Source organism: Symphalangus syndactylus, chromosome 3 (assembly GCF_028878055.3).
Source record: "Symphalangus syndactylus isolate Jambi chromosome 3, NHGRI_mSymSyn1-v2.1_pri, whole genome shotgun sequence".
Taxonomy (NCBI): Eukaryota; Metazoa; Chordata; class Mammalia; order Primates; family Hylobatidae; genus Symphalangus; species Symphalangus syndactylus.
In genome coordinates, this window is record NC_072425.2 from 120,248,681 (window position 1) to 120,274,063 (window position 25,383).

The window sequence follows — 25,383 nt, forward strand, 5'->3', positions numbered from 1 at the left end:
TGTCAAAAGAGGAGAAAAGGAATACCTTAGAATCTTTAAGAAATTTCTCAATAAATATAATAATATATTTGGTCCATACATAGTAGAGAGGACTGTGATTTCACTGTGATTTACTGTTGAAGAAAATATAGTCACTATCCTTAAGAGTTTTGTACTATTGAGAGAAGGAAAGAGACAGAGACAGAAACAGAAAGAGGGAGACCCTTAAATAATAAAAGGGAGCTGCAAACTAGAAGAGAATAAGGTATTAACAAAATATGAAACCATGCAGGTTCAGGTTTCATGTTATAATAGTTGTGTTATGGTTTGTGCCGATATTAAGTTCCTTGTTAGTATTTAGGTTGATAGTAAAGAGTTCCTTTTATATCTGGAGATGGGGGAGGACATAGGTAGACAGAACACTTTAAGTTATCTTAAAAGGAGTCAGATAATTTTCTTGCATATCCTAGAACATATGAGTACCTAATAGTTCACAGATAAGGATTTGAGTAGAACAAGACTGTGATTCTTTCATATCATTTCTTGTCCTAGTTTATTCACAGAACATTAGAAAGACTGTCCTACATCTCTCTAGAGTTTTTGTTGTCTACAAAAAGTCGATAATACAGCTGGGCACACCTGTAATCCCAGCACTTTGGGAGGCCAAGGCACTTTAGGTCAGGAGTTTAAGACCAGCCTGGGCCACATGGTTAAACCCCATCTCTACCAAAAATACAAAAAAATTAGCCTGGTGTGGTGGCACACACCTGTGGTCCCAGCTACTTGGGAGGCTGAGCTGGGAGGATCGCTTGAGCCCAGTAGGTGGAGATTGCAGTGAGCTGAGATTGTACCAGAGCACTCCTGCCTGGGTGACAGAGCATGACTCTGTCTCAAAACAAACAAACAAAAATAAGGATAATACATTAGAAGCTTAAAGCTTTAAATACCATATTTTTGTTAACTAATGGATTAAAAGTATTGCATACACCATTTTGTTAAACTGATTTTTTTTCAGAAACAGCAAATTTTATTTAGCCTCATTTAAGGAAATATGCTTTAATTTTAGTTTCCTTGCAAAAAGAGGTGTGAGAGAAGACATAGCAACCTTTGATGCCCGAAATATTTCAAAGGAAATAAGAGAGAGTGTTGAAGAACTTCTTTTTAAAAATAAAGGATCTTTTGATCCAAAGGTAATTTTTAAGTTATACTATAAATTTGCTTTTCCATACCATGTAATATTCTGCTTTTTAAAATGTGGTGCTTTGTCATTGCCAATTGTTTAGATCACCTAAAAATGAAAATAAAAAAATAAGCTTATAGGAATTACATTTGGGAAGCATTAACCATCAGAATCAGGTAAATTAGAATCTAGGTAGCAGGGGAGATTTATTATCCTGAGTGGTTTTAATAGTTTTGTATCTGCTGTTAATGTTCTCAGCTTTTTTTTTTTTTTTAAACTTTCAATTGTCCTGGTGTGCTTTTATTTTTTCTTGTGTACTTGTCAGATAACAACAGGTATCTGTTTTAGGACAGTGGTATCTAATTTCAGTGAACAATTTAGATTTCATGATTCTGGTATTGTTTTAGATCCCTTAATCAAAATGTTATGTACATCTTCTTTAACACCAACTACAATAGTTTTAAAGCTGCTTTTATCTAATAAAGATAAATCACATGTATAGAAGAAAAAGAATTGATGCTCGAACATTGTTGTTGATGACACATGTATTCATTAGAAATGTGACTAATAGAAAATTATGTTGATAAAACATCTTTATTTTAAAGATTCTGTGTGGTTCAAAAAATTTATTTTTAAGTGAAAATAGAGTTCATGTATATTTCTCTTAAAATAGAAGTTCACTGTATTTTTATTTTAGCTATAAGCCAAAAACGTCTTTATTTGGGTCAAGTTAATAAGTGCCCAAATAAAGTGTGTTAGAATTAACTTTGCTTTCATTTGAAATTAAGTAAGGATGTTGAATCACTTCTCATGGATTTTTCAGAATGCTAAGCGTGCCAGTACTGCAGCTGCACCTTTGGCTGCCTGGGTGAAAGCCAATATCCAGTATTCTCATGTCTTGGAACGAATTCATCCTTTGGAAATTGAACAGGCAGGATTAGAATCGTAAGTGAAATATAAAATATAAACAATTCTAACCTTTATTTTCATCAGTTTGATGAGGTTTTAATATATTATTATTTTTATTTTTTCTGTGTTTGTAAAATGGCAGTTGACAATACTAAAATATATAAAATGAGTCAATTAAAGACAAATTTAAAAACAGATCAAAAAAAGAAAGCAATTAGAAGGAGAGAGAAGAACCGACTCACTTTTTCTTTACCATTATTGTTGGAAGGCTAGGTAAAAGTTCCTTTAGAAGGAGCCAAAGTTTCTTAAAGGAATATATATATATATATATATTTGTTGTTGTTGTTGTGACAGAGTTTCACTCTTGTTGCCCAGGCTGGATTGCAGTGGTGTGATCTTGGCTCACTAAAACCTCCACCTCCCAGGTTCAAGTGATTCTCCGGTCTCAGCCTCCTGAGTAGCTGGGATTACAGGCATGTGCCACCACGCCCAGTTAATTTTGTATTTTTAGTAGAGACGGAATTTCTCCATGTTGGTCAGGCTGGTCTTGAACTCCCTACCTCAGGTGACTCACCTGCCTCGGCCTCCCAAAGTGCTGGGATTACAGGTGTGGACCACCACGCCTGGCCAAGGAATAATGTTAAAGTACAAAAGGAAAGCTTTGGAAATTTAAGGCTTTTATTTTTATTTATTTATTTATTTAGAGACAGAGTCTTGCTCTGTCGCCAGGCTGGAGTGCAGTGGCGTGATCTCAGCTCACTTCAACCTCCGCCTCCCGGGTTCAAGTGATTCCCCTGCTTCAGCCTCCCAAGTAGCTGGGATTACAGGCATGTGCCACCACACCTGGCTAGTTTTTTGTATTTTAGTAGAGAAGGGGTTTCACCATGTTGGCCAAGATGGTCTCCATCTCCTGACCTAGTGATCCGCCCACCTCCGCCTCCCAAAGTGCTGGGATTACAGGCATGAGCCACCATGCCCGGCTGGAAATTAAAGGCTTTTATATTTGTTTTTACCTTCTAAGTTCTAGGAAATGCTTAGCATATATTTTCCAAAACAGTGTGTGGGCAGGTAGGAGGAAGATTTAACCACTTACTATTAGAGCTTATGGTTCTAATTTGCTATCGTTACTAAGTCAGAAATATATTTTATCTCTTTTGTTCTAAATGCAGACCAAAAGGTTTATGTTCTTTTTTAAAAAAAAAAAAAAATTTCAGTAGGTTTTTGGGAACAAGTGGTGTTTGGTTACATGAATGAGATCTTTAGTGGTGATTTCTGAGATTTTGGTGCAGCCATCATCTGAGCAGTGTTACACTATACCTAATGTGTAGTCTTTTATCTCTTGCCACCCCCTGCCCTTTCCCCCGAGACTCCAAAGTCCAATGCCTCATTCTTATGCCTTTGCGTCCTTATAGCTTAGCTCCTTCATGAGTGAGAATGTACGATGTTTGGATTTCCATTCCCGAGATACTTTACTTAGAATATCAGTCTCCAATTCCATCCAGATTGTTGCAAATGCCATTATTTTGTTTCTTTTTGTGGCTGAGTAGTATTCCGTGGTGTATATATATATCACATTCTCTTTATCCACTCATTGAATGGTGGGCATTGGGTTGGTTCCATATTTTTGCCATTGCAATTTGTGCTGCTACAAACATGCGTGTGCAAGTATCTTTTCCATATAATGTCTTCTTTTCCTCTGGGTAGATACCTAGTAGTAGAATTGCTGGATCAAAGAGTAGATCTACTTTTAGTTCTTTAAGGAGTCTCCACACTGTTTTCCATAGTGGTTGTACTGGTTTACGTTCCTACCAACAGTGTAAAAGTGTTCCCTTTTCACTGCATCCCCACCAACATCTATTATTTTTTGATTTTTGTATTATGGCCATTTTTGCAAGAGTGAGGTGGTACTGGATTGTGGTTTTGATTTGCATTTCTCTGATAATTAATGATGTTGAGCATTTTTCCATATGCTTGTTGGCCATTTGTATATCTTCTTTTGAGAATTGTCTATTAATGTTCTTAGCCCACTTTTTGATGGAGTTGTTTGCTTTTTTTCTTGCTGATTTGTTAGAGCTTGTTGTAGATTCTGGATATTAGTCCTTTGTTGGATGTATAGATTGTGAACATTTTCACCTACTCTGTGTGTTGTCTGTTAACTCTGCTGATTATTTCTTTTGCTGTGCAGAAGGATTTTAGTTTAATTAAGTCCTGTCTGTTTATCTTTGTATTTGTCGCATTTGCTTTTGGCTTCTTGGTCATGAAGTCTTTACCTAAGCCAATGTCTATAAGAGTATTTCTGATGTTGTCTTCTAGAATGGTTATGGTTTCAGGTCTTAGATTTAAGTCTATGATCCATCTTGAGTTGATTTTTGTATAGGGTGAGAGACGAGGATCCAGTTTCATTCTTCTACATGGGGCTTTCCAATTACCCCAGCACCATTGGTTGAATACGGCATCCTTTCCCTACTCTATGTTTTTGTTTGCTTTGTGAAAGATCAGTTGGCTGTAAGTATTTGGGTTTATTTCTGGATTTTCTCTTCTGTTCTGTTGGTCTATGTGCCTATTTTTATACCAGTGCAATGCTGTTTTGGTGACTGTGGCCTTGTAGTATAGTTTGAGGTTGGGTAATGTGATGCCTCCAGATTTATTTGTTTGCTTACTCTTGCTTTGGCTATGCAGGTTCTTTTTTGGTTCCATATGAATTTTAGGATTGTTTTTTCTACTTCTGTGAAGAATGATGGTGGTATTGTGATGGGAATCACATTGAGTTTGTAGATTGCTTTTGGCAGTATGGTCATTTTCACAATATCGATTCTACCCATCTGTGAGCATGGGATATGTTTCCATTTGTTTGTATGATTTGTTTGTAACCATATCCTTGGTTAGGTGTATTCCTAAGTTTTTTTTTTTTTTTTTTTGCAGCTACTGTAAAAGGAGCTGAGTTCTTGATTTGATTCTCAGTGTGGGTGCATTGGTGTATAGCAGAGCTACTGATTTGTGTACATGAATTTTATGTTCTGAAACTTTGCTGTATTCATTTACCAGTTCTAGGAGCTTTTTGGATGAATCTTTAGGGTTTTCTAGGTATATAATAGTATCATCAGCAAACAGTGGCAGTTTAGCTTCCACTTTACCAATTTGGATGCCCTTTATTTCTTTCTCTTGTATGATTGTTCTGGCTAGAACTTATAGTGCAATGTTGAATAGAAGTGGTGAAAGTGGGCATCCTTGTCTCTTGTTCCAGTTCTCATGGGGAATGCTTTCCACTTTTCCCCATTCAGTATAATGTTGGCTGTGGGTTTGTCATAGATGGCTTTTATTACCTTAAGGTATGTCCCTTCTGTGCCAATTTTGCTGAAGATTTTAATCATAAAGGGACACTGGATTTTGTTAAATACTTTGTCTGTGTCTGTTGAGATGATTATGTGATATTTGTTTTTAATTCTGTTTATGTGGTGTATCACATTTATTGACTTAACGTATGTTAAACCTGCATCCCTGGTATGAAACCCAGTTGATCATGGTGGATTATCTTTTTGATATGCTATTGGATTTGGTTCACTAGTGTTTTGTTGAGGATTTTTGCATCTGTGTTCATCAGGGATATTGGTCTATAGTTTTCTTTTTTTGTTATGTCCTTTCCTGGTTTTGGTATTAGGGTGATATTGGCTTCATAGATTGATTTAGGAAGGATTCCCACCTTCTCTGTGTTTTTGAATAATGTCAATAGGATTGGTACCAATTCTTCTTTGAATGTCTTATAGAATTCAGCTGTGAATCCATCAATTTTAAAATTACCATTTCAATCCTGCTGCTTGTTATTGGTCTGTTCAGAGGTTCTATATCTTCCTGGTTTAATCTAGGTGGGTTGTATATTTCCAGTAATTTATCTGTCTCCTCAGGGTTTTCTAGTTTATATGCATAAAGGTGTTCACAGTAGCCTTGAATAATTTTTTGTATTTCTGTGGTGTCAGTTGTAACATCTCCCATTTCTTTCTAATTGAGCTAATTTGTATCTTTTCGTTTCTTTTCTTGGTTAATCTTGCAAATGGTCTATCAATTTTACTTTTTCAAAGAACAAACTTTTTGTTTCATTTATATTTTGTATTTTTTTTGTTTCAATTTCATTTAGTTCTGTTCTAATCTTCGTTATTTTTTTTTCTGTTGGGTTTGGGTTTGGATTGTTCTTGTTTCTTCAGTTCCATGAGGTGTGACCTTAGATTGTCTATTTATACTCTTTCATACTTTTTGATATAGGCATTTAATGCTATGAGCTTTCCTCTTAGCACCACCTTTGCTGTATGCTAGAGGTTTTGATAGGTTGTATTACTATTATAATTCAGTTCAAACAATTTTTCAATTTCCATTTTGATTTCATTGTTGACCCAACAATCATTCAGGAGCAGGTTATTTAATTTCCACGTATTTGCATCGTTTTGAAGGTCCCTTTTGGAGTTGATTTCCAGTTTTATTCCACAGTGGTCTGAGAGAGTACTTGATATAATTTCGATTTTCTTAAATGTACTGAGACTTGTTTTGTGGCCTGTCATATGGTCTATCTTGGAGAATGTTCCATGTGCTGATGAATAGAATGTATATTCTGCTGTCATTGGCTAGAATGCTCTGTAAATATCTGTTAAGTCCATTTGTTGTAGGGTATAGTTTAAGTCCATTATTTGTTTGTTGACTTTCTGTCTTGATGACTTGTCTAGTGCTGTCAGTGGAGTATTAAAGTTTCTCACTATTATTGTGTTGATGTTTATCTCATTTCTTAGGTCTAGTAGTAATTGTTTTATAAATTTGGGACTTCCATTGTTAGGTGCATATATGCTTAGGATTGTGGTATTTTCCTGTTGGACTAGTCCTTTTATCGTTATATAATGTCCCTCTTTGTCTTTTTTAATTGCTGTTGCTTTAAAGTTTGTTATGTCTGATATAAGAATAGCTACTCTTGCTTACTTTTGGTGTCCATTTGCATGGAATATGTTTTTCCACCCCTTTACCTGAAGTTTACGTGAGTCCTTATTGTGTCAGCTGAGTCTCTTTTAGACAGCAGAAACTTGGTTGGTGAATTCTTATCCATTCTGCCATTGTGTATCTTTTAAGTGGAGCATTTATGCCATTTACATTCAGTGTTAGTATTGAGATGGGAGGTTTGGATCCATTGCTGATGAGCTGGTATAATCTTTTGGGGGTGTTAAAGAACCTTGTTTTGTCATATTACCACAATTGTTTTTCTGGTTCCTTCTCATTTGGGTAGACTATGTCAGAGGGAAGATCTGGGATTCAAGGGCAGCTGGTCAGATTCTTTTGTCTCACGGGGTGCTCCCTTGCTGTGGTGGTCTTTCCCTTCCCCTAGGAATGGGTGTTTCTGAGATCTGAACTGTAGTGATTGTTTTTGCACTTCTGGGTCTAGCTACCCAGCATAGCTACTCGGCTCTGGGCTGGTGTTGGGGAGTGTCTGCACAGAGTCCTGTGATGTGATCTGTCTTCAGGTATCTTAGCTGTGGATACCAGCACCTGCTTCACTGGAGGTAGCAGGGGAATGAAGTGAACTCTGTGATGGTCCTTGGTTGTGTTTTTGTTTAGTGTGCTGGTTTTGTCTTGGTTGGCCTCCAGCCAGGAGCTGGCGCTTTCAAGAGTGCATCAGCTGTGGTCCTATAGGGAGGATGCAAACTTGCCTGAGGGACACCTGGTTACTTATTCAGGTTTCTCAGGGGGTAGGCAGGGCCTTAGAGCTTTCAAGATATTATGACCTTTGTTTTTGCCTACCAGGGTGGGTAGAGAAAGACCACCTGGTGGGGGCAGGGATAGATGTGTCTGAGCTCAGCCTCTCCTTTGGTGGGGCTTGTTGTGGCTGCTGTGGGGGATGGGGGTGTGGTTTCCAGTCCAATGTAATTATATTCCCAGGGGGATTATGGCTACCTCTGCTGAGCCATATGGGTCACCCAGGGTAGTGGGGGAAAGCCAGCAGGCACAGGCCTCACCGGCCTCCTATGTAGTCTGCAGTCCTAAAGGCTGGTCTCACTCCCACCATGCCCCAACAGCACCAAATGTATTTCCAGGCAGCCAGTGACCAGGGCTGAGAACTTGCCCCAGACCAGGAGCCTTCCGTCAAGCAAGCAGACTTAAATTTTTCGGTATCTCAGGGAGCCTGCAGTGGTGACCCAGTTCCTTCAAAGGGTCTATGGATCCTTTTGGCTTTCCTAGTATGTTCCTGCAGTAGTTCTTGCAGCAAAAGTTCACCATGTAAGTTTCCACATGCTGCTCTGTCAGTCTGAGTGGGAGCTGCAAGCTAGTCCTGCCTGCTATCTATCATCTTAATCCTAATTGATCGATATTCTTGATTGTTCAATTTTTGACGTTATCTATTCATTTCCTACTGTGTATTAAAATTTATTCATCTTATTTCCTTTCTTGTACACTTTTTGGTTCTTCATATAAGAATTGCCTCCTTTTTTTAGTTGATTATATTTTTCTGTTTACATATCACAAATTTATCCATAGTTTCTCTGTCAGAGCCCTGAAACATCTTCATTGATCTGTGTGTTCTATTTATTTTTTCTTAGCTTTAGGCCTGCTGCTTAAGGCTGTTGTCTTGGGGCTTCTTTTCAGCATTGTTCTAGAGATTACCTATTGTATTCTTTTATTATGAATTCCTGTCTTTCTCTTCCTTCTTTTAGTTCTTCAGGTTTCTAGAACACATCTTCCATGGTAGAAAGAGTATATGGGCTGGAAGATATTTTGGGATTTGCATGTCTAAAAGTATCTATAATATATTATTGTATGTGATCAATAATTGGGTTGTGTTTAAATACTAGACTAGAAATAGTTTTAGCTCACAATTTTGAAGGCCTTATTCTATTGCAGCAATTCTCAAAATTTGGTTCCTAGACCAGCAGCATCAGCATCACTTTGGAACTTGTTAAAAGTGCAGATTTTTGAACTCCACTCAAACTAACTGATTCTGATTCAGATATATTGTGGGGGAGGGGACAGTAAGGCCTCGCAATTTCTGTTTTGACAGGTAATTTTGGTGTACACTAAAGTTTGAGAACCCCTGCTGTACTCTCTTCTAGAGTTCAGTGTTGCTTTTAAAAAGTCTAATGCTACGTTGATTCCCAGTGTTTGCATGTTTCCCCATATTTTTAGGGAGTTAGGAAGCTTTCTTGACCTGTCTGATCTTTGGCTGTTAGTTATTAATCATGAGTTTTAGGAGTCTGGCTGGAAGCCCTGAGTGTGTGGCCTGGGCTCCTTGGCTGCTGAGCATCACTGTAAGGTGATCAAATATGGACTGGCCATTTTATGGCAACCCCTTAATATTTGCGGGTATTTTGAGTATAGGGTGTCAGTCATTTTACTGTAAAAGAATATATCTTTCACCTAGGATGTGTGCATAGAGGTTGATGGAGATTAGTAAGGGCATAAGCTAGACTTGCAGCATTCTGGGTTATATTAGAGGTAGTTAGCTCCCAATAGAGCATGGATTCTGAGGTCAAACTCTTTGTAATATCAATTATTAAATAATCTTCTGTATTTAGCTTTATTGTTACCTTCAGAAGTATCTGTTTACATTTTCTGAACATTTTAGGATTCTGCTTTTTTTTGGCTCCTCTTCGTATAGGCATTTTAGCTTTTGGCTTTTTGCGTTCTGGTATGTTAGCTATTACTTTTTAAAATTTTATTGAACTTTGAGGGTGCAGGAGGCTGAGGTGGGAAGATTGCTTGAGCCTAGGAGTTGGAGGCTGCAGTGGGCTCTGATCGCACCACTGCACTGTAGCCTGAGAAAGAGAGTGAGACTCTGTCTCTTAAAAAAAGAAAATTATTTTTGAAATTTCTCCTATTTCATACTTTCCTCTTTTGATCTCTGTGCATATGTATCTTTCTTATTTTCTTGGCTTCATTTTAGTAGGATTCTAGAAGAGATAGAAGATAAATAAATATGTTTACCATTTTTATCCAGAAATGTACACGTATGAGTGTTTTTAAATATAAATTCCTAGAAGTGGTATAGTTGGGTCAGAGGAAACACTTTTAATTTTAGCGTTGCTTTTCAAATTAAATTCTAAGTAAAGGTGTTGTAATATTGAGTTACTGACAGTTTTAATTGTCATATGATTACATTTTAAGGTGCTGCTGCTGCTTTATAGTTGATATGTAAAATAGAACGACTTGTATAATATTGAGTTATATTTTAGGAATCTGAAGAAAACCGAAGACAGAAAAAGGAAACTAGAAGAGCTTCTTAATTCTGTTGGTCAAAAGGTATCAGAACTCAAAGAAAAGTAAGTTATATTTTGAAGTGTATTTTGGGTAATGCTGAGAGTGATTATTTGACATCTTGATTTCTTTCTTGTTTTGACTTTTAAGATTTAGACTCTTATGTCAGATGATGCTGTGGGACCCAGTAGTCTATAATCTTTTTAAGGGTACATTATTATGTTTAAAAATTCTATCCTTTTAACTTTTTTCTCTTTTGTGTTAAAAAAAATTTCTTCATGCAAATATTATACTCAAGTTAAGGATCATTTTTGAATATTATTAGTCTTAAAGTCTTTCATGCATCCTATTTAGTACAGGGTAGAAAATATTGGTATGGGAATTATAAATGTTAGAGCATTTTCTTTTAAAAGTTGTGAAGATTGAAAAACTGAATAATATCTAATTTAATACAGTGTATGTTGAAGTGGTGTGTCATACTTCCTTTTTTAATGGAAGCAAAACTAATTATTTTACCACGAAATTAATCAGATTAAAACTATGAATTTTTTCTCTATGTTCAGGAAACAATTTTCTCTCTCTCTCTCTCTCTCTGTGTTTCTCTCTTCCCCTCTCTTCTTCCGTTTCTCTTTCTGTCTCACTAATATATACTTATAGAGAAATACTTACAGAAAAAAAGCAAACCGAAAAGAAAACCCCAAACCAATAAACCCAGTGTTTTCAATATTCCTGAACAATTATTATGTTAGAAATATAGGAAATAATTCACATTTTTTTCCAGGTATTATTAGAGAAGTATAAGAAAAATAAGTATAATGTATTATTTTCACTGTCATGTGCTCACAATCAGCACTTAATATTCAGGTAATTCTCAAATATTTATTGAATAATTAGCTTGTTATAGCAATGTTTTGACTTCATTTATTAGTCACTTGCTGTGTTAGGTGTTATACTGGGTAATTTGTGTATTTATTTCTTTAATCCTTAAAACAATGATGAGAAGTAAATCTATTTCTATTTAGCAGATTAGGAAGGTTAAAATTATATAGTCTTTTTTGTCTGAAGTTGAGCAGCTAGTAAAATACTAAGCCATGTTAGATACTAGATTTGTCTAATTCCATAAAGTTTCTGCTCTTAACCATTGCACCATACTACCATTATTTTGGAAGTATTATTATAAGAACTTTTGGAATTAACTTTTAATTTTAAATAAAACAGAATGACATTTTTCATTATAGAGTCATTGTCGAGAATGAATTAATGTTGGTTACCATGCTGTTACTTATTATGATCCTTAATTAAGGTTTAATTGACTCTAGGCCATGAGTAACAGTCTTATTTTCTTATATATCAACAAAGAATAAAGGACTTGAAAAATAAGCATGATCTATCAATTTTTAAATTCTAATTTTACAAAATTAAAGAGATGGTTTCCATTTCTAATACAACTTATACAGAGATATGAGAGTTGATTTAATGCAACAAATATTCATTGCAAAACCATGTTCAAGGTGTAATATGAAATGTTGTGGTCAATAAAGATGCAGCTTTCCATGTCCAGGTTTTAGAACAGTGCTGTTTAATGGAACTTCATGAGATTATGGAAATGTTCTGTGCTCTGTGTTATCCAATATGGTAGCCAATAGTCATATGTGGTTACTGAGCACTTGTGATGTTTGTAATATGACTGAGGAATTAAATTTAAAATTTTATTTATCTTTAATAATTTAAATTTAAATAGCCACAAAGTGGCCAGTGGCTATTTGTCTATATTGGACAGATTGGTTCTAGAGTCTTATGAAGAAGGCACTTAGAAAGACAATGAAATATGCCGTAAAGTACATGCAACTTAATGCCAGCCACATCTGTGTATGAATTTTATATCCTCTGCTGATTATTGATGAGAACCTGAGCAATAATTTCTTTGGGTTTAAGTTTACATATGTATAGCATAAGATTTATAATACTTAGCTTGAACTGTTCTGGATAATTAAATGCTGGTTTTATTTTTTTTTGATGCTTGGCACCACCCTGAGCATATTATAAGCACTTACACATATTTGTTGAATGACTAAATAATCATGTCAAATATTACTATTACATTTAATAAAACCACACACATATTTTTCAAGGAAAATAATTTAAAAAGAAAATTATAAAGATCAATGAATACAGGGAGAGATGATATATAATGTACTAAAATGAATTTTGAAATTTTATTTGTATTTTTAGTGGTAAATGTTAGAGGGGGTTGGGCTGTGGGGTGAGGAAGGGTGTGGTTGGAAGATACTCTAGGCAAATGGAACATTCTGAAGAACACTGGAGATAAAGGATAGGATATTTACTGATAATGTAAAATTCTTCCGATATTGACATATATTAATGGTTTTGCTGATCAGTAATATAATGAAATAAAACTAGAAAGACAGATGGGATGTTTAGGACAGTGCCTTGAATGCCGTATTGGCAAATTTTTATATAATGCAGTACAGCTTGGAGGCCCTGTCAAGTTTTTTGAGGTAGAGAATGCTACACTTTATATATGTGTGTGTGTGTGTGTGTGTGTGCGTGCGCGCGCGCGTTGGTTTATTTGTCTCTTCTATTAATGATACTTTGTATGCAAACATTAATAGTATTATCATTAATTAAATTACGGCATAAAAGTTTACTTTATTACCTATGGATAATTTCATTAAATCTCTCCCAAATCCTTGTTGCTTTTAATTAAATTTTAATGTTTACATAGATTTCAGAGCAGGACTTCCGAAGCTGCCAAACTTCAGGCTGAAGTAAGCAAAGCACAAGAAACAATCAAAGCTGCAGAAGTCTTAATTAATCAGCTTGATAGAGAACATAAGAGATGGAATGCACAGGTTTGTTTGAGAGAGGGGCCATGAGGAGTCTACCTTTAAAATGCAGGAATCCCTTCCTTCCTTCCTTCCTTCCTCCCTCCCTCCCTCCCTTCCTCCCTTCCTCCCTTCCTTCCTTCCTTCTTGCGTTCTTCTTTTCTTCTTTCTTTTCTTCCCTCTGTGGCCCAGGCTGGAGTACACTCAGCTCGCTGCAGGCTCCCGTGATTCTCCTGCCCTGGCCTGCGGGCTGCCTGCGATTGCCGGCACGCGCCACCACCCCTCCCTGGTTTTTCTCCTTTGGCTGAAGGCGCGGTTTCGCCATGTCGGCCAGGCTGGTCTCCAGTTCCTGACCTCGAATGGTCTGCCCGCCTCGGCCTCCCGAGGTGCTGGGACTGCAGACGGAGGCTCGCTCACTCGGTGCTTGGTGTTGCCCGGGCTGGAGTGCGGTGGCGTGGTCTTGGCTCGCTGCAGCCTCCGCCTCCCAGCCGCCTGCCTTGCCCTCCCAGGGTGCTGGGATTGCAGCCTCTGCCTGGCCGCTGCCCCGTCTGGGAGGTGAGGAGCGTCTCTGCCTGGCCGCCCATCGTCTGGGTTATGAGGAGCTCCTTTGCCTGGCCGCCCCGTCTGGGAAGTGAGGAGCGCCTCTGCCCAGCCACCACCTCGTCTAGGAAGTGAGGAACGTCTCTGCCTGGCTGCCCATCGTCTGGGATGTGAGGAGCGCCTCTGCCCGGCCGCCCCGTCTGGGAAGTGAGGAGCGCCTCTGCGCGGCCGCCCCATCTAGGAAGTGAGGAGCGCCTCTGCCCGGCCGCCCCGTCTGGGAAGTGAGGAGCGCCTCTGCCCGGCCGCCCCATCTGGGAAGCGAGGAGCGCCTCTGCGCGGCCGCCCCGTCTGGGAAGTGAGGAGCGTCTCTGCCCGGCCGCCCCGTCTGGGAAGTGAGGAGCGCCTCTGCCCCGCCATCCATCATCTGGGATGTGAGGAGCACCTCTGCCCGGCCGCCCCGTCTGGGAAGTGAGGAGCCCCTCTGCCCGGCCGCCCCGTCTGGGAAGAAGTGAGGAGCGCCTCTGCCCGGCCGCCCAGTCTGGGAAGTGAGGAGCACCTCTGCCCGGCCGCCCGTCTGGAAAGTGAGGAGCGCCTCTGCGCGGCCGCCCCATCTGGGAAGAAGTGAGGAGCGCCTCTGCCCGGCCGCCCAGTCTGGGATGTGAGGAGCGCCTCTGCCCGGCCGCCCCGTCTGGGAAGTGAGGAGCGCCTCTGCGCGGGCCGCCCCATCTGGGAAGAAGTGAGGAGCGCCTCTGCCCGGCCGCCCAGTCTGGGATGTGAGGAGCGCCTCTGCCCGGCCGCCCCGTCTGGGAAGTGAGGAGCGCCTCTGCGCGGGCCGCCCCATCTGGGAAGAAGTGAGGAGCGCCTCTGCCCGGCCGCCCGTCTGGGATGTGAGGAGCGCCTCTCCCTGGCCGCCCCTTCTGGGATGTGAGGAGCGCCTCTGCCTGGCCGCCCCGTCTGGGAAGTGAGGAACGCCTCTGCCCGGCTGCCCCTTCTGGGATGTGAGGAGCGCCTCTGCCTGGCTGCCCCATCTGGGATGTGAGGGGCGCCTCTGCCCGGCCACCCATCTTCTGAGATGTGAGGAACACCTCTGCCCGGCCGCCACCTCGTCTAGGAAGTGAGGAGCGTCTCTGTCCGGCCGCCCCATCTGGGAAGTGAGGAGCACCTCTGCCTGGCCGCCCCGTCTGGGATGTGGGTAGCGCCTCTGCCCGGCCACCTCGTCTGGGAGGTCTACCACCGAGGCCAGAAGCAATGTGGGGGCTGGACGTGGTGGCTCACGCCTGTAGTCCCAGTACTCTGGGAGGCCGAGGCGGGTTGATCACTTGAGGCTAGGAGTTCGAGACCAGCCTGGCCAACATGGCGAAACATATGAAAAATACAACTGACAAACCAACCAACCAACCAAGCGACAACAAAACAGGTCTACCCTGGAGTCATACTCTAATTTTTTCTATTTTCCTCCCTTTCTGATCCTTTATCCCACTTTCTTTTTCTTCCTCTTCCTTCTCCTTCTTTGTCGAATAGAGGATTGAGTTATTATCATTGATCCATACAAAGTCCCTCTCTATTTTCTTTAATTCCCACCCCCCATTTCTATTCCCCGTCTTCCATGAGCAACCTTCCTGTTTGATATGCATCTTTTTGTTTGTATATACTTTTAGAAAATGTTTATTGTTTCGTGTGCAAAAAAAAAATTTTTTTAAATAAATAAATAAATAAATTTTAAAAAAAGAAAAAAAATAAAAATAAAATGCAGGAAATCTATAATGTAATGTATGTTAAGAAAAAGGAGAGAAAGATCCATTAATTTGCACCTGGCTCAGGATAAATAATCTAGATATAAATGGCCATTATGTGAATTTTTAAACAAAATGTCTTTATATGAATAGATTTTTAGGCACAGCAGCCTATTTTCCTTTCAGTTCCGTATGTTATGAGAGATGAGCAGGATGAAAATGAGTGGATGGAAAACTTAGTACTCCTTAGAATTTTCTTTGAATTTACCTTCACCAGGACAGTAATTTTAGGATTTGACACTGTTGGCTATTTATTTTTTCTTGAAATATTTTATTATTTTGACTTTTTAGTGTTGTCTCTTGTTTTTTCCTGGTTTATTTCTGAAATCAGTTAAGCTTCCTTTCCTTTCCTGATCCTCCTCATCTGCTCATCCAGTAATGTTGATTGTCCTTGTTATTCTCTTCCACGGCAGCTTTTTCTGCAACTACTTTGGGGGTTATCTCATCCCATCATAATATCACCTACACCTTCATAATGACCAGAGACACATTTCCAGACTACTGAGTTTTAAATGTGTATTTCCAACTATACATTAGACATTTGCATTTAATTGTCTCTGAGGAACTCAAACCCAACATGTCTGAATTATTTTCTTTTTCTAATTCCAAGTCTCCTTTATTTTCTATTTCACTGGAGGCTTCTTTCTTTGGGCATCAATACTAAAAACATGGGTCATCTTAGATTCTTCCCTGTTTACTTGTCATATCCATTTGCAAATATTCTTTATATTTGTCTTCTGTCTTTAGTGCCAATTTCTTTTCATTTCTCATCTGACTTTTCTAATGTCTTCCTTCTATCTGACCCTTTAATTAGTTCGCCCTTCATTTGTCAGCTGAATTATCTTTATAAAACCCAATCTGATTACATTACTCGTTGCTTGCTTAAACGCTTTCAATGGCTCACGTCACAGTTTAAAATAGAAATTCTTTTGCATGTCGTGGAAAACCTTTCACAATCTGCCTTTAATTAACTCTCTCTCTCTTCTTTCCTTTAATATAAGTACTCTTTCTGCTGATTCTTGTGCTTTATTTACAATAACCTTTTTGCTAATGGGTCTTCATGCTGTACCTTTGTTTTGTCCCTTTGTTCATTCTCTGTGTCTTAATCTTAGTTTACATAGTGGTGCAAACTCACATTTAACTGTGATTGGGATGAAAGTTCTGCTTTCTTTAAAATCATTAAGAAATTTCAATGACCAAATACGTTTGTTTCTACAAATATATTAGGATTTTATACTTTTAAAAAATATCACAGCAGAGTCTGGGATCTTTTTGATATTTTTACATTTTGACTGTTACATTCAAAACGAGGAGTTATTACTTGTGATTTTCCCCCTCACAGTCAAAACCATAAAACTGTCATTTTCTTTAATGTTAGAACATACTCATGTATCTCCCTCTTTCTTCTCTCTCTTTTTTCCAGGTTGTAGAGATAACAGAGGAATTAGCTACTCTTCCTAAAAGAGCTCAACTTGCTGCTGCATTTATTACATATCTTTCTGCTGCTCCTGAATCTCTGAGAAAAACGTGTTTGGAAGAATGGACCAAGTCAGCTGATCTTGAGAGTTTGTATTTAGTTATTCCTAAATTTAAAATTTCAGTATACTAAAAATAGACCCTTTGTTCTCTGTTATTTTACCTTTTTTAAATGGGGGAAATTTTATATGGGTTCCAAGGATACCCTAGCTACTTTAGATTTACTGAATTCCACAAATGTTCTTGAATTTGCTTCATTAGTATGATTTTTCTATTCTTAAATCACTGTAAAAAACTGAGATGACTGAATTATTTTTGATATTGCATAGATGCAATTAAACATTATGTTACTTTTATTTTTATGATAACTTTATTTCATAGGCTGAGATGCAAGAACTTTAAAATTCTTTGTGATGTTAGTGGTATTTTACAAAATTATTTTAGTTTGTGAAACATTCACTCAAAGAAATAGGACTTCATGAAGTTCCATTCCTTTGCACTTTTTGTTTTTGTTTTAGACTTTTTTCTCCATGGGTTTGGGTGTTAAATGTGGAAGAATGGGTTTCAAGTAAGGACTGTCATAGGACTTTTGTTTTGGAATAAATAGCTTTATTTCCTTCCCTTCATCAAGTACAAGATCGTTGTAGTGAAGTATTATCAATATCTTCAACTTTTCAGAATTTGATCTGAGGAGATTTCTTTGTACTGAAAGTGAGCAGTTAATTTGGAAAAGTGAAGGCCTACCATCAGATGACCTTTCCATAGAAAATGCTCTTGTAATATTACAGGTAGTTAATTTATTTTAATTTTTTTATTAGAAATGTTTTATTGTCAAGCTTGCTGTAGAAATTGTGTTCTTCTTATTCTTAGTCTTTCACAGTTACCCTTTTCTTACTAGAATAAAAATACTTTGCTAATGAAAACCCATCAATGATTCAGTTAGTGAGTGTATGACTTTCAGTATAATTTATTTTTTACCTAAATATAAAAGTATAAAGTAAAGTGGCATTCTTTTGATGGCAAAATATTCTAAATTGGATTTCCTAATACTAATAGAAATATTTTAGGGATGCCCAATTCATTGGTTATATAGTTTCTTCATGAGTACAGACTAAATTATATGACTTCATAAATTTTATGTTATTTCATCTTATTTTGCCAAACAAAATTAGCAAAAAGTGAAGATAAGTTTTGGCTTATCAATTAGAGATAATCATACACATATTTTGGAAAATTGTTTTGTCACATAGTACACATTTTCCAAAGATATTTAAAATGGAAAATAGCAAAACCTTATTATCAGTGAATGTGAAAACCAAATTCAAAGCCATGTGCGCAAATAAATAATCACTTGAATAAAGTTTGATTTTTCCCATTAACTTGGTTTACTTTTCTGATATGGAAATTGGAAGATGATTTTTACTTCTTGATAATGTGATTTTTCTATTATTTCTGTCAATAGTTTATATTTCATAATAAATATTAGTATTCCTTTTCCTGTCTGTAATCCTTCTGCCTACACACTATTTCCTTATTCTTATTTTTTAACTCCATAGTCTCAAAGAAGGCATGAACGTTAAACATGCTCCTCTTTGTGTAGCGTAAACTGTATTATAAGATTCATATTTTAGGTGCTGTTCATTACTTGACAATTTGTTCTGTTTTATTAGACCTATTAATCAGCTGACTATGCTTCAGCTCACTGTATTGGTAACTTACCAGTAGAGAAGTTGCTGACCACTAATTGAGTGGTTTTGCTTTGTATTAATTTGATTTTGCCTGTTTTTAAATTTACTTTTTAAAATTTTTTTATTATTTTCACAATGGAATCACAAATATGAAACTCTAAATGCTTATGTAAATAAATGTATTATTTTATAGCAAACTGTATGCTTTTTATTATATTTGTTATTCCCTCCCTAAGGTTTCATAGCCACATCTTTTTCCTGTTTCAATAATCCAAGAAAGCAATTGATTGCAAATTAAAAAAAAAAGTTTAAGAATTTTTTTTTATTCCATAAGAAAAAGGGGAGGGTGGTAAGTCTGTAGACAAAATATGTTTATCAGAATAATTTTTTTACCAATGTTAATTGAAAATGCTTAGTTTTGTATTCTAAATTGTCTTTCATGATGGATATGGGAAATTGCCTTTGAAATTAATAAGCTTGAATTTACTTTGTATTTAACATTGCTAAGTTCCTTTTAGATAATTACTTGCATTTATATGACAAAACAAAAATCACTGGAAACATTCCTTAGGGCAATTAGTTATTTTGTTGAAATGAATTTGCCGTTATGGTCAACACTCCATCTCAGTTTTAAGGTGTACTAGATTTAAAATTAGTTGTAGTTTAAGGGTGTGATTGGATAGCACATAATCTGTAACATCAACTCATTAACATCACTGTATATGTAAAATTAAATCTCTAAATACATATTAGTTGGGCTTCTGGGAAAAGATGGCTAGACATGATAAATAAGATGCATTTGTGATTCAGAGATATAATACATCTCCTCATTAACTATGCTAAAGCTGGCCTGGTGTAGTGGCTCATGCTTGTAATCCCAGCACTTTGGGAGGCAAGGCGGGTGGATCACTTGAAGTCAGAAGTTTGAGACCAGCCTGACCAACATGGTGACACCCTGTCTCTACTAGAAATATAAAAATTAGCTGGGCATTGTGGCATGCACCTGTAACTCCAGCTACTCAGGAGGCTGAGACAGGAGAATTGCTTGAAACTGGGAGGCGGAAGTTGTAGTGAGCTGAGATCACACCACTGCATACTCCAGCCTGGGTGACAGAGTGAAACTTCTCAAAACACACACACACACACACACACACACACACACACACCAATGCTAAAGCTTTTCTGAGGTTCTCCCTCTCAGTGGAGGAGGCTTTCCCTGATTCGAGGCCTGTGGTAACTCAACAATTTTGTTGATGCTAAGAAAGGCTTTTGTGTCTAAAACTATTCTTTTATTGGTCTTACAAAGATGATTAAAATTCTCATATTTAGGTTAAGCTAACTATTGAAGTGCATGTATTGCTGGAGAGAGTAATTAGTCAAATCCTTATATACCCTTGGTCTTACAACAGGAATTAGTTTTACTATGTTAGCAGAAAGCTCATGTGACCTATGTATTTGAGGGACAGGGAAAAATTTGGCCATAGTGATCGTATGTCCTGGATTGCTTGGTCTGTGGTTTGCACTTGTTGTCTTGATACAATTATTAATAGTTTTCCTTTCACTTTCAACAGTGTCCTGGTTTGGGTGATAAATTATATGATATGATATTGGCCAACTCAGTGGATAACGGAAAGTATAAGGCTGTTAGAAACTATGGAGAAGGTGTGAGTGAAAAGCATCAAGGAAGGAGGCGGAGAAGATGACTAATTAAAATATCAGATTTTATATGGGTTTTTCTTGTGATGACATCTATTGAATATTTGTGTTTTATTGTTATAGACAGTTCAGTGTCAAACTGGTTTTAACCACTCAAAATTTCTTAGATTTTTTTTTCTTGCTGCCTTTTGGTATATGCTGAGAAAATGCAAACTAATGTGATGCTAGTCTAAGAATATAAATTATAATGGTAAAGTTACAACTTTAAAGTTAACTTCTCCACATAGGAAAAAGTTTTTCAGTCCTCACATAAGTAATAATAATAATAAATACTTGCGTATTACTTACCATGTTGTGCATATATTACTATTTAAGAATAAATAGGTAAAGCACTTAAACACAGAACTCATGTAATTCTCAAATCAACCCAATCTGTTAGATACATGTGTTATCCCTTTTATAGATAAGGAAATTGAGGCACAGAAGAGTTAATTCACTTGTCTAAGGTCACATGGCTATCAAGTAGTAGAGCCAGGATTCAAACCCAGGCCATCTAGCTCCTGTCTATACACTTCTCATAGGATTGTGTGTGTGTGTGTGTGTGTTTAACCTTATTTATTTTATATTCTTGTTAATGTAACTCTCCTTAGTGAATCAAGAGTTAGGCTTTAGTTTTATTTATAAAATGTTTTTGCATTTATCCCATTTATAAGTATTAAAAATAGACATAACATTATAGAGTATACTAGGTGTTTTAAAAATTATCTCTTTCAAAAATATCCTTTGACCAATCTTTTTTCCCCCAAGGAGAGATGAATTTAAATCGAGATTGTGTATCTTTAGTTTTTAACCTGTTTTTTGAACTCTTGACCTATAGTTCTAACTACCTGTTAGATATTTTTACCCATGCTTCCTAGGCAGCTCAAAATTTATCAGCCTTTAACTAAATTCACCATTTTTTAAGTCAAAAATCTTCCAGTGGCCAATTATAGCACATTTAAGGGAAAAAACTAGCAATTTATGCTTTTAAATAGCTGAGATGTCTAAAAGGTTGGGGTAAGCTTCTGAATTAAAACAATTTTTACCAGGAGATCTCTGCCTCCATTTTATAAGATGGATTCATTCTCAGATAGGTTCTCTTTACCCTTTGTTAACCTTGACCACTGGTGACTCCATGTTTACCACTATTAGAGTTTATGTTTCCAGACCAAAGATGTGTCTGTCATTCACTCCCTCTGCACCATAGATAATATACCAGTCTCCCGAAAGGATTCTGATTGGTTAGCTTAGATCATCTAATCATATTGATAACCCATCAGAAATACATTTAGTGGGACATGCAGGGTAGGCAAGGTTGCTCTCTACTGTAAAACACGTTTTTCTTCCTCTCTCACTCCCTATAACCTGCTTCTCTTATTTTCTACCACCAGAGATACCACAGTCGTTTCTCAGTAATGCAAGCTACAGCCCTGCATGTAATTCTTACTATGTCTCTTTACTTTTTTATTCAGTTAATTATTCAACTAATCTTGTCAAATCTATTTCTCAAATGTCTCATGAATTCATCCTGTTTTAATCACATCCACTGCTAGTGGCTTCATTTATGCCTTCATCATTTTGTATATGGATAAATATATCATTATACCAGCTGGTTCCTTGTCTCCAGTACCACTTCCTTTACTGTTGTTGGAGTGATTTTTCTAAAACATTAATCTGATCATAATATTGCCTCAATTAATATATTTTAGTGATTTCCCATTGCCTGCAGGATAAAAATTTCATTATCCTTAGACATGGCATAAAAAGCTGATCATGATCAGACAGACTCCAGATTACTCCTGCCATATTATATGCATCATCTTTGCCCATATTTATTTTTCTTTAGCTACACCAGAGTACTGTAAGTTTTCCAAATACTCCAAACCTTTTTATTCTCCTCTATATCATGCTGTTGTTTTTGCCTGAAATTTTTTTTTTCTTCACTTCTTTGCCTAGCTGATCTCTCTTGTCTTAGTTTGACTTGAACTGTTTTCTAGCCATAACTTCACCTATCATCCTTCAGTAGCAACTTGTGTACCTCTTGATGATGAACTTTTTATTTTTGCATCTTTATTGCATGTAAAGTTATTGAGGTTAAGGGAATGTATTTTATTAATTTCTGTACTCCTTGTACTATCTTACTATAGTTGTTATCCAACATATAGTAGATGAAATAACGAACAAATGAGCAAATAAATGAAAGCTCAACATTTTTGGATTGAGTGTAGTTGTAGAATTTAACTATATTTAATCATGGAATACAGAGATAAAATGTACCATAGAAATCTTATCTAAATCTGTCTGGAGATGTAAAATAAGATGACAACAAACTTGTGAGTACCCTTAGAAAAACCGAAGCATGTTTTCTTTGCTAAAAACATTTCGAAACATTACCTTTCTTCTTTTCATTTAACTGCATCAGATCATTGGTTTGAAATCATGGGTAAGAACTTTTTAAAAATTTAAAATAATTGCTTTTGTAGTTAGGCAAAATGCAGAATTGTGAAATGTTTGCTATTGAATGCTAGCATACAATTAGATCAAAAACCTAGGTGCAGCACCATGGTAACACTTCACAGGCTATTTACTAACCACGTCATTGTGCTTCGAGTAGTACATTTACATGATGAAGCAGTAAGTGAAACCTCTAGAAATAGATGCTGGGTGATGCTCATACAGTGTAACGTGGCAGGAGGTATGATGGGAGTAGTCTACTGCGGGTGCAAGTGAAAACAAGGTACCTTGTCTGTGGACCATTTTAAAATAATAATAAAGCTGTTTTAAAGTCGTTCATCTCTTTATTATCACCATGTGCTAGCAATTGTAAACAACATTGGTGATATAAAACTATTCGTCCACAGGGCAGATAATCCCCACTATCTTCCTCCCTCTTGGTGTGCCACTGAGATAACATGTATGTTCTTATTAGATACACAGTGTTCCCCCCTTTTCTCCTGGGCATGTGTTCCAAGACCCTCAGTGGATGCCTGAAAGTTCAGGTAGTGCTGAACGCCATATTTATGTATGGGGTTATACATTTTTATATAACACATACATACTATTTTATACACACATACATACTACGTTATACATACATGCATATATACATACAATTTTTTTTCTAAACATACATACTATAATAAAGTTCAATGTATAAGTTACACACAGTAAGAGATTAACAACAATAATAAAATAGAACAACTATAACAGTATACTGTAATAAAAGTTAAGTGAATGTAGTTTTTCTTTCTGCCTGTCAGAATATCTTATTGTACTGTACTTACCTATTTTTGGACTGTGGTTGACCATGGGTAACTGAAACCATGAAAATAAATTGTTGATAAGGGGGATTGCTGTACCCCATTGTAAGTTTTCATCTTACTCTGACTTTCATATGTGTTCTCTTATTCTTATAGCACACAATTGCATTACATTTTTCAAATAAATGTGAAAATTTAAGAAAAATTAGATCGGTTTAAATTTTAGTAGGTAGCAATGATTGTTAAATGACTTAAGTTTATCACACATATTTTATACATTTTATACATATATAATTGACTTTCTTCTGTCTACTAAGTGCCATTGTGTGTGGAGGGCATTTTCACTGGTTTCTAACTCCCTTTTTTTTTTGAGATGGAGTCTCACTCTTGTCACCCAGGCTGGAGTTCACTGGCGCGATCTTGGCTCACTGCAGCCTCTGCCTCCAGGGTTCAAGCAATTCTCCTGCCTCAGCCTTCCAAGTAGCTGGGACTACAAGCACCCACCACCATGCCTGGCTAATTTTTGTATTTTTAGTAGAGACGGGGTTTCACCATGTTGGTTAGGATGGTCTTGATCTCTTGACCTCGTGATCCATCCACCTCAGCCTCCCAAAGCCACCACACCGGGCCTGACTTCCTTTTTTTTAAGAATTTAATTAGTGCAGGATGTTCTGTAATGAATTTAGTTTTTAGTTCATTTCATTAGATCTTAACCTACAGCCCATGTAATTTTCTCTTCCAGGATACTCCTTTAGTAATATTGGATATATACTGCTTTAGAAGAATTAATGTCTTAAAATGTAAACAATTATATTGATAATTAGCAGTATTTTAATGATTTGCTCATACTTCTTTTATGGCCTTTATAGTTTTTATTCAAACAAAGAAGATAGATAGATAGATAGATAGATAGATAGATAGATAGATAGATAGGGAATAATTTGACCATGTTTTAAAAGCCAGAAAGAATGCTGCAAATGACATCAGCTTGAGACTAAAGCTCTTGCTTAGCATAATGTTAGTACAAATATTCTGTGTTATTTTGTGTTAAGTAGGACTGTACTCTCTATACTCTGGCTAAATGTAATTACCTAATATTAACTCCTGGTCACTGAAAATTTGTTAATATGGCTTGTGATGCAGCTAAAAACTGTATTTTTGTTTCTTTTTCATGGTTGTATATTTGTGTTCTCCAAAGCTTGGGAGAAAAAAATCATTTAGTAATTGATTTATAATTTCTAGGAAACTATTTCCATTTAAATGAAAGCTTATAATCATTAAAAAACATTACTTTTCCTTTTTTTTTGTACTAGAGTCGAGTGTGCCCATTTCTTATAGATCCTTCTTCCCAAGCTACAGAGTGGTTAAAAACACATTTGAAAGACTCACGTTTAGAAGTTATCAATCAGCAGGTATGTATTACTTATAATTTACATACCAATTAGGAATGACCTCTTATAGTGAAAAGATCTTGGAGTCTGTAATCAGAAAACATAGATTCAACACTGGGTCCTATTGTGTGAGACCTGGGGTGAGAGACAGAACTCTTAGCTTCAGTTTTCTAATTTGTAAAAAATAGATTAGAATATTTATTTGATTCTGGGTATTGATCTAAGCCCTGGGAATTTAATAGTGAGTTCCTTCCCTTATGAAGATGACAGTCTAGTAGGTTAGAGAAACAATTAAAGAAGCTTTGCACTAAGTTATGACTAATGACACAAGTTTAAGCTGCTGTAGAAGTAGGAGCTTTTAAGTTAGCTTGGAGAATCAGAAAAGCCTTCTAGCCTTTTAGCATAT

General features: G+C 36.9%; 1 protein-coding gene across 3 annotated transcripts in view; it reads left to right on the forward strand.

The window, feature by feature from the left end:
- DYNC2H1 (dynein cytoplasmic 2 heavy chain 1) overlaps positions 1-25,383 on the forward strand; it is a 380,304-nt gene that overhangs the window by 123,465 nt on the left and 231,456 nt on the right. For 2 of the 3 annotated variants that reach the window (XM_055272928.2, XM_055272930.2), the window contains exons 58-65: positions 1,046-1,169; positions 1,983-2,104; positions 10,267-10,353; positions 13,035-13,161; positions 16,891-17,032; positions 17,622-17,731; positions 22,749-22,769; positions 24,900-24,998. In XM_055272928.2, the coding sequence (XP_055128903.1) occupies positions 1,046-1,169; positions 1,983-2,104; positions 10,267-10,353; positions 13,035-13,161; positions 16,891-17,032; positions 17,622-17,731; positions 22,749-22,769; positions 24,900-24,998 (832 nt within the window). The remainder of the gene's footprint in view (positions 1-1,045; positions 1,170-1,982; positions 2,105-10,266; positions 10,354-13,034; positions 13,162-16,890; positions 17,033-17,621; positions 17,732-22,748; positions 22,770-24,899; positions 24,999-25,383) is intronic. The other variant, XM_055272929.2, reaches the window with a different exon arrangement.